This window comes from Sapajus apella, unplaced genomic scaffold (genome assembly GCF_009761245.1).
Source record: "Sapajus apella isolate SASKATOON/1434 unplaced genomic scaffold, GSC_monkey_1.0 scaffold136, whole genome shotgun sequence".
NCBI lineage: Eukaryota > Metazoa > Chordata > Mammalia > Primates > Cebidae > Sapajus > Sapajus apella.
In genome coordinates this window covers 1622956-1632804 of record NW_022437076.1, presented here as the reverse complement: position 1 = coordinate 1632804, position 9849 = coordinate 1622956, and the positions used below count along the sequence as shown (strand labels likewise).

At 55.3% G+C, this 9849-nt stretch overlaps 1 protein-coding gene across 1 annotated transcript in view; it reads left to right on the top strand.

Moving 5' to 3' along the window:
* Window positions 1-8979: 8979 nt before the first annotated feature.
* Window positions 8980-9849, top strand: part of ABR (ABR activator of RhoGEF and GTPase) — a 207990-nt gene continuing 207120 nt past the window's right edge. Inside the window, exon 1 of the mRNA XM_032263461.1 lies at window positions 8980-9697. Within this exon, the coding sequence (XP_032119352.1) occupies window positions 8995-9697 (703 nt within the window). The 5' untranslated portion in view covers window positions 8980-8994. The remainder of the gene's footprint in view (window positions 9698-9849) is intronic.

Here is a 9849-nt window from a genome sequence, read left to right as displayed (position 1 = left end):
ATTGAACCAGAGATTCAAGGCAATCCCTATCAAAAGCTCATCTGATTTTTTTTTTGTTTTTGGTTATTGCAGAAATTGACAAGCTGATCCTAAAATTCACATTTCAGAATCCTATACAAAAACTAATTCAAAGCGGGTCAAAGTCTTAAATATAAGAGCTAAAACTATAAAACTCAGAGGAATACATAAGGTAAACCTTCACGGCCTTGGATTAGGCAATAGTTTCTCTTCAAAAACAAAACAAGCAACCAGTGAAAAATAGATCGAGTTGTTCTCTACCAAAATTTGAAGCTTCTGTATAACAAAGGACACTATCAGAAAGCAAAAAACATGTAGAATAGGGGCTGGGCGCGGTGGCTCAAGCCTGTAATCCCAGCACTTTGGGAGGCCGAGGCAGGTGGATCACGAGGTCAAGAGATCGAGACCATCCTGGTCAACATGGTGAAACCCTGTCTCTACTAAAAATACAAAAAATTAGCTGGGCATGGTGGCGCGTGCCTGTAATCCCAGCTACTCAGGAGGCTGAGGCAGGAGAATTGCCTGAACCCAGGAGGCGGAGGTTGCGGTGAGCCGAGATCGCGCCATTGCACTCCAGCCTGGGTAACAAGAGTGAAACTCTGTCTCAAAAAAAAAAAAAAAACATGTAGAATAGGAGAAAATATTTGCAGATCATACAACTGAAAGGGGTCTAGCCAGGTGCAGTGGCTCACATGTGTAATCCCAGCACTTTGGGAGGCCGAGGTGGGCAGATCACCTGAGGTCAGGAGCTCGAGACCAGCCTGGCCAACATGGAGACACCCCATCTCCACTAAAAATACAAAATTAGCCAGGCATAGTGACAGGCACCTGTAATCCTAGCTACTCGGGAGGCTGAGGCAGGAGAATCGCTTGAACCCAGGAGGCAGAGGTTGCCGTGAGCTGAGATTGCTCCATTGCACCACAGCCTGGGCAACAAGAGTGAAACTCCATCTCAAAAAAAAAAAAAAAAAGGGTCCAATACCTAGAATATATGAAAACTCTTACAACTCAACAGTAGAAAGGCAAACAATGCAACTAAAAATCGGGTGAGGAATTTGAATAGACAGTTTTCTAAAGAAGATATGTAAATGCCCAGTGAGAATGTAACAGCCCCAGGGGTCCCCTGCCCATTGCCTCGACAGTGCGGATTCATCAAACCAGAGGACTGCAATAGAGACAGAGGAATTCACGCACTGCAATAGAGACAGAGGAATTCACACAGGGGAAACTGGAGTTTTATTATCACTCAGGTCAGCCTCTCCGAGCATTCAGGGAGCAGAGGTTTTTTTTGTTATTTGTTTTGGGACAGAGTCTGGCTCTGTCGCCCAGGCTGCAGTGCAGTGGTGCGATCTCGGCTCACGGCAACCTCCGCCACCCGGGTTCAAGTGATTCTCCTGCCTCAGCCTCCCGAGTAGCTGGGACTACAGGCGCCCATCACCATACCTGGCTAATTTTTTTGTATTTTTAGTAGAGACGGGCTTTCACTATGTTGGCTAGGCTGGTCTCGAACTCCTGACTTTGTGATCCACCCGCCTCGGCCTCTCAAAGTGCTGGGATTACAGGCGTGAGGCATGGTGCCTGGCCAAAGTGTTTCACTATGTTGGCTAGGCTGGTCTCGAACTCCTGACCTTGTGATCTGCCCACCTCGGTCTCCCAAAGTGCTGGATTACAGGTGTGAGCTATGGAGCCCTGCCAGGGGAGCAGAGTGGTTTTTTTTTTTTTTTTTTAAATAAGATGGGGTTTCACCATGATGGCCAGGCTGGTCTCAAACTCCTGACCTCGTGATCTGCCCACCTCAGCCTCCCAAAGTGCTGGATTACAGGTGTGAGTCACCACGCCCGGCCCAGGGTAGCAGAGTTTTTAAGGATAACTTGGTGGGTGGGGGAAGCCAGTGAGCCAGGAGTGCTGATTGGTGAGAGATGAAATCGTAGAAAGTCGGAGCTGTCTTCTGGCGCTCAGTCAGTTCCTGGGTCAGGGCCACAATATCAGTGAGCTGTTTGTCAATCAGAGGGTATCAGCTGATCCATCAAGTGCAGTGTCTGCAAAACATCCCCAGCCCTGACCTTAGGAGCAGTTTAGGGAGGGTTGGACTCCTGTGGCTTCCAGCTGCAAGACTCCCAAACCATCATGTCTAATCTTGAGGCTAATGTTAGTCCTACCAAGGCCATCTAGTCCCCAGGCAGGGAGGAGTTCTGCCGTGGGAAAGGGCTGTTACCATCTTTGTTTAAACTATAAACTAAGTCTCTCTCAAAGTGAGTTCGGCGTAGGAATGTACAAGGACAGCTTGGAGGTTAGATCTTCCCCCGTCTCAGTCATAATTTTGCAAAAATTTTGCAAACATGATTTTCATGTTTGCAGAACATGAAAATATGCTCATCATTAAGTACTAGGGAAAGGCAAATAAATTAAAACCATGATGAGCCGGGTGTAGGGGCTCACGCCTGTAATCCCAGCACTTTGGGAGGCTGAGATGGGAACACAGCTTGAGCCCAGAGTTCGAGACCAGCCCCGGCTACATAGTGAGATCTCGCCTCTGTCAAAAAATTAAAAAATGATTAGCTGAGTGTGGTGGCTCCCGCCTGTGGTCCTAGCTGCTCAGGAAGCTGAGGTGGGAGAATCACTTGAGTGTACTGGGGGCTGAGGCTGCAGTGATTACAATCGTGCCACTGCACACCAGCTTGGGTGACAGAGCAAGAGCCTATCTCAAAATAAAACAAAAAGAAACAAAACCAGAGAAACTGCATGAGATACCACTTCACACCCACTAGACACAAAGAAAGCACAGGAGCGTGGGAAAGACTGTAGCAGTGGGAGCCCGCATGCACTGGGAACACGAAATGACGCAGACGCTTCGGGAGTGGTCGGGCAGTTCTCTGTTAAGTGAAAGAAGAGTTACCATGTGAGCCAGGAATTTCACTCTGAGGCATTCATAAACAGAGAAAATGGAAAACATACGTCCACAGAAAAACTCGTACACAGCCGGGCGCAGTGGTTCACCCTGTAATCCTAGCACTTTGGGAGGCTGAGGTGGGCAGATCACTTGAGGTAGGGAGTTTGAGATCAGCCTGGCCAACATGGTGAAACTCTGTCTCTACTAAAAATACAAAAATTAGCTGGCTGTGGTGGTACGCGCCTATAATCCCGGCTACTCGGGAGGCCGAGGCAGGTGAATCACTTGAACTGGAAGGTGGAAGTTGCAGTGAGCTGAGAGGCAGGCAAATGACTTCAGCCCAGAAGTTCAAGACCAGCCTAGGAAGCACGGTGGGACCCCGTCTCTACAAAAAATACAGAACATTAGCCAGGCTTGGTGGCGTGCGCCTGTAGTCCCAGCTACTCAGGATGCTGAGGTGGGAGGATCCCTCAGGCCCAGGATGTAGAGGCTGCAGTGAGCCAAGATCATGCCACTGCGCTTCAGCCTGGAAGACAGAGCAAGACCCTGTCTCAAAAAAATAAACCAAAAACAAAGATTAAAGATTAATTTGCCAGGTCCTGGCACCTAGTCAGTGCTCAACAAATACTTATTTTATTTTTTTTAAGACAGAGTTTCGCTCTGCCCCAGGCTGGAGTGCAGTGGCGCCATTTCGGCTCACTGCAACCTCTGCCTCGAGGGTTCAAGTGATTATCCTGCCTCAGCCTTTGAATTAGCTGGGATCACAGGTGTGCACCACCATGCCTGGCTATATATATGTATATTTTTTGGTAGAGACAGGGTTTCACCATGTTGGCCAGGCTGGTCTTGAACTCCTGACCTCATGATCCACCAGCCTTGGCCTACCGGAGTGCTGGGATTACAGGCAGGAGCCACTGTGCCTGGCCAACAAATATTTATTGAGTAAAGAGAAGCCAGTGACAGATCTTACAAAGCTGTGGGACTGTGGAATCCAGCAGGCTGGGCACGGTGGCTCACACCTGTAATCCCAATGCCTTGGGAGGCTGAGGCAGGAAGATCTCTTGAGTCCAGGATTTCAAGACCAGCCTGGCCAACATAAGGAGACCCTGTCTCTACCAAAAAAAAAAAAAAAAATGAGCCAGGTGTGGTGGCATGCACTTGTAGTCCTTAGCTACTTGGGAGACCGAGGTGGGAGGATGGCATCAGTGCCTGAGGTCGAGGCTGCAGTGAGCTGGGATGGCACCACTGCACTCTGCCTGGATGACAGAGTGAGACCCTATCTCTCTTCTCATTTTATTTTTTGAGATGAAGCCTCGGTCTGTCACCCAGCCTGGAGTGCCGTGGTGTCATCTCTGCTCACGGCAACCTCCGCTTTCTGGGTTCAAGCAATTCTCCTGCCTCAGCCTCCTGAGTAGCTGGGACTACAGGCACCTGTCACCATGCCCGGCTAATTTTTGTGTTTTTAGTAGAGACGGGGTTTTACCATGTTGGCCAGGCTGCAGGCTGGTCTCGAACTCCTGACCTCAGATGACCCACACCCACCTCAGCACCCCAAAGTGCCTGGATGACAGGTGTGAGCCACTGTGCCCGCCCGGCCTACCTTGTCTCTTAAAAAAAAATCCAGCAGACTAGCTGTGTGACTTCTTCACAGGGTTGCTGTGAGGAATTAGGTAGATAATAAATGTATGTCCACTAGAGGTGTGGACTCAATAAATGTCAGCCACCCTACCCCTGTCCCCATGATGACCCCCAGCCAAGCCACAAAGCTGAACCATCTGCCAGCTGCAGCCCTTGAAGCCCTCTCCTGGGATCTGTTTACAGAAGATGGATGCTGGTGTTTCCAGCTATAGTGGTCCTTGTGGACAAAATCAGTGGTGTTGGTAACAATTTCCTTGGGCCAGAAGAGAATCATACCACAGCTTTAATTAAAGGACAGAGCTGTAACTGTCCTCCTGGGGAACTTACACATTCAGAAATTGATGCTTATGGAAACCTAGCGTTTTCCTTTTCTAGGTGCATTTAAATAAAAACATGGAAACCGCTTCCAATCGATATTGGAATGACCCGTTGCCTGGGGTCATCCATCACTCTGGGTGGCACTTCCTCTCTCAATCTGAAATCTTTGCAGAGGCCAAGATGTCTGTGGACTCTGTTTGATGGAGTCTCCGTGCACTGGCTGGTGACAGGCAGTGGAAGCTTCTCAGCCTTCTCAGTAGACGAAGGAGATTGTGGTGACGCCTGGGGTTTAGAGCTAAGGTGGGAGAAAGCAGGTTGAGAGACTGGGTGAAGAACTGAGAAATCACTCAAACTGGGGAATACTAAATTAGTGTTATTTCAAACATATCAGCGGAGTGCGGTGGCTCACGCCTGTAATCCCAGCATGCTAGAAGGCCAAGGCAAGCAGATCACCAGAGGTCAGGAGTTCGAGACGAGCCTGGCCAACGTGACGAAACCCTGTCTCTACTAAAATTATAAAAATTTGCTGGGCATGGTGGTGGGCGCCTGTAATCCTAGCTACTCAGGAGGCTGAGGCACTCACTTGAACCCGGGAGGCGGAGGATGCTGTGAGCCGAGTTGCGCCACTGCCCTCCAGCCTGCAAGACAAAGTGAGACTCCGTCTCAAAAAAAAAAAAAAAAAAAATCCATTCCTCTGTAGCAGTCTGGTATGAAGACAAACACTGATGACTCATGCCAGCACACAACAAATTTAAAACAAAGAAAACAAGGAAGAGGGATATTAGTAAAATGAGTCAACATAGACTTTGGCAAGAAAGGAAATTCTTTCTTAAAGTTGACGTGTGAGAAGCACGTGTGCCCCTCAGCAGTGATTCGGGACAGGAGAAGCCCAGCCGGTGGGGGATGTTCATCGGCCTGCTCCCTATTCATGTATCCACTTCTTTCCTTCCACAATTTTCAGTCCGCTCCATATCATGCTCTGCAAGAAGGAGCAGGAACACAAAAATGAAAAAAGCCACAGTCTCTGCCCTTGAGGGGCTCTTAGGGTAGGGGAGACACAGTTTCACTAGGAACTCTAATGCAGCGGGGTCTGATGTGGTGGCTTACGCCTGCAATCCCAGCACAGTGAGAGGCCAGGGCAGGATGACTGCTGGAGTCCAGGAGTTCCACGCCAGCCTGGGCAACAGAGTGAGATCCCCCATCTCTACAAAAAATACAAACATTGGCCAGGCATGGTGGCACATGCCTGTGGTTCCAGCTACTCCGCAGGCTGAGGAAGGAGGATGGCTTGAGCCCAGGAGGTCAAGGCTGCAGTGAGCGTGATTGTGCCACTGCCCTGCAGGTGGAATAGCCCCAGTGGCTCCTGCTCCAGTGGTTCCTGCTCCAGTGGCTCCTGCTCCAGTGGCTCCTGCTCCAGTGGTTCCTGCTCCAGTGGCTCATCCCAGTATTTTGGGAGGCAGAGGTGAGTGGATTACTTGAGCCCAGGAGTTCAAGACGAGCCTGGACCACATGAGATGATGGGGGCAACAGCAGTGACCACAACTTTGAGATAGTGGGTTTGTTTTTTGTATTTTTTGAGACGGGGTCTCACTCTGTCAGCCAGGTTGGAGTGCAGTGGTGCCATCTCAGCTCATTGCAATCTTGGCCTCTTGGGTTCCAGTGATTCTTCCGGCTCAGCCTCCCCCGAGAGTAGCTGGGATTACAGGCGCCCGCCACCACGCCTGGCTAATTTTTGTAGTTTTAGTAGAGATGGGGTTTCATCATGTTGGCCAGGCTGGTCTTGAACTCCTGACCTCAGGTGGTCCACTCGCCTCATCCTCCCAAAGTGCTGGGATGACAGGCGTGAGCCACTGAGCCTGGCCGGGCCAAGGTGGTGGATTTGCAGGAGAAACTCAATGCACTTGTTCATGGCTCCCTGCTGGTTCAGGATGGGGATGAGGTGGAGAAGCTTGTGCCTCTCTACAGGAAAAAAAACCCAAAAAAGTGGAACAAGGGCCAACAAAGATAAAGGATCACGAGATCCAGTGCTGAGACAAACAAGGCAGAGGAGGGGCTGAAATGGCCGTCAGAGGGGAGAGCCCCAGGCAGCGGGGACTTTTGCAAGTGCATAGGGAGAGATTAGAAGTTCCAATGAAGAAAAAAAGAGTGTGAGGTCTTCAGGGCCAGCTTTGAGCTGGTAAGGCTGAATTATAGGAAGAAGGCGAGGGGGGCAGAGCCGAGCGTGGGAGGGCCTCCTGTGTCATGCCAGCAGTCTGGACTCCACCCTGTAGCTGACAGGGAGTCAGAAAAGGGCTTGGAGCAAACATGTGGCATATTTGTGGGTAAGGCACGTCTTCCTTGTGGCCTTGAGGGATGGACTGAAGGGGGTGGAAAGTGGGAGCAGGACGGCCTCTCCGATGGTCAGGTGAGAGGTGGGTGGGTGGTTGGCAGGGGCTGCGGAGAAGGTGGCTGAGTTGAGCTCCAGTCCCCAAAGGGCGCTGTGGGGCGGAGGAACTTCCAGCTGCCAAGTCGCTTAGCCTCTTAGATCAATTTCCTCATCCTTAAAATGAAGGAAACATGAATCATTGATAAGGAGTCCCCTCTTTCCGAAAGCGTGAAATGATTATCAGGCCTCTCTCCGCAGGCAGTGGGACCTCACCTCAACCCTGGAAAAGAAGTGGGAAGTGTTGTTCAGCCAGGTGCGGAGGGAGGGCCACGTGGGCGTCCCCACCCATCCCCAGGGCCCCTCTCCAGCTCCTCTTTTTGGTCCTCCCCAGGGGAAGGTGCAGGCTGAAAAGAGGAGGGGGAGCGGAGGGTCCTCATAGACACACACCCCCTTGGGGCCCCACCAGGCCAAGGCGCTGCAGCCTCATGGGACTCGGTCACTGCTGGACCCGGGAGTACAGCTTCGAGGCCCCGGCGCCTCCAGCACAGCTGCTTGGAGCTGTCACCCTTGACTGTTTTTCCCCTGGAAAAGCTTTAGTGAGAAGAGGAGAGACGGCTGACTGGGGCCAGCAAAAACAAAACACAAACCCCAAAGCGTTTTCCCCGGATTCGGATTAAACTGCTCGGAGAGTAGTCAAGTTAGTTCAAGGCAAGATCCGACACTGTGCTCCAGCCTGGACCATAGAGCAAGGCCTTGCCTCAAAGGACAAAATCAATCATCAATCCCGCGCAGGGCGACGACCCATGTCGCCTTCAGTCCCCACGTCTTCCTCCCACCCAGCAGGCGATGCCATGCTTGGGTGCAGGGATGGGGTGGCCAGAGGTCCTGGGTGGACACAGGTTGGGGTGGTCAGGGGTCGGGGTTGGAGGGCAGCAGGGCGGGCAGGGGGTCCTGGGTGGACACGGGCGGGGGGGGACACAGGGTCGGGGTGGACATGGCCCGGGATGGACACAGGGCCGGGGTGGACATGGGTCAGGGGTGGACTTGGGCCGGGGTGGACATGGGCCCGGGGTGGACATGGGCCGGGGGTGGACATGGGCCCAGGGTGGACATGGGCCGGGGGGGGACATGGGTTGGGGTGGACAGGGCCCGGGGTGGACATGGCCTGGGGTGGACATGGGCCGGGATGGACATGGGCCGGGGGTGGACATGGTCGCGGGTGGACATGGGCCCGGGGTGGACATGGGTCGGGGGTGGACATAGGCCGAGGTGGACGTGGGTCGGGGTGGACATGGGTCGGGGGTGGACATGGGCCCGAGTGGACATGGCCCGGGGTGGACATGGGTCGGGGTGGACATGGGCTGGGGTGGACATGGTCGCGGATGGACATGGTCGGGGGGTGGACATGGTCGCAGGTGGACATGGGCCCGGGGTGGACATGGGTCGGGGTGGACATGGGTCGTGGTGGACATGGGGCGGGGCGGGCAGCGCCAGGCGTGGGGGAGGGGTGAAGGCGTGACTCGAGGCGGCCCCACAGCTCCGCCCTACGCGTCCCCGGCTCCCCGTCGCGGCCCCGAGGCGGGAGCTGGCGGGGGATGCCCGGGGCGGGTCTTGGTCCCCCAGGCGCCCGCCCCCGCCGCGGGGAGCCGCTGACGTCAGGGAGGCGAAACCCAGAAGCGGCCGCAGCAGACGAAGAAGGGAACGGGCGCGAGAGCGGAAGGAACTCGGTTTCTCCCGGGTCTCGGGCTGGGGCCGCGGGCGGAGCATGTGGGACCCGCGCGCGTTCGAGCGGCTGTGGCGGGCCCAGTTCCCCGGGGCGGAGGCGCCGGCGCTGCGGCTGGAGACGGCGCGGGACGTGGAGCGGGAGCTGGAGCGCTGCAGCCTCAACCTGGCGCGGCTGCAACAGGTGCTGGCCCAGGAGCGCTTCAAGGCCTCGCACCTGCGCGCGCTGCTGGCCGCGGAGGGGCCCGCGGCGGCCGGAGACCCCCGGGACCCTGAGGCCGCAGTCCCCCGCGCGGGAAGGAGCTGGGCCGCCGCCGTCCACCAGCAGCTGCTGCAGCCACCGCTGCGGTTCCGCGCCCGGGAGGACGAGGCGGGCGCCGGTGGCGACTCGGAGACGCTGGATCCGAACGAGGAGTTCGCGCTCGGCCCCTGGCTGACTGCCCCTTGCCGGTTCCGGGTGCGGGGGGACGAGGCGGAGGAGAGGCCGGGGCGCGAGAGCAGCCCCCACCGCGGGACGCCCCCGACCCCACGGGCGCCGAGACCCCCGCGCGGGAGCCCCGACCTAGAGCAGCTGGAGGCCGAGGCGGAGGAGCCCCCCAGGCGCGGGGCCCGCGACCACCTGCCCCCGTGGAGACGCCGCAGGTTCCTGCGGGCGCCCGAGCGGGACTCGCCCGCCCACAGCTCGCCGGAGAGGGACAGCGACGGCAGCCACCACAGCTCCGACCGCGAGGACCGCTTCTCCGCAGGTGGGCGCCCCGCCAGACCCCCTAGACCCCGCGCGCCCCTCTCTAGACCCGCCGCGCCCCCCACCCCACCCCCTGGGCCGCTGACGCCCTCCCTGGCAGACGTCGTGGCCCTGTTTAACCTCAAGGTCGGGGCTGGGACGGGCGGGAAGGCG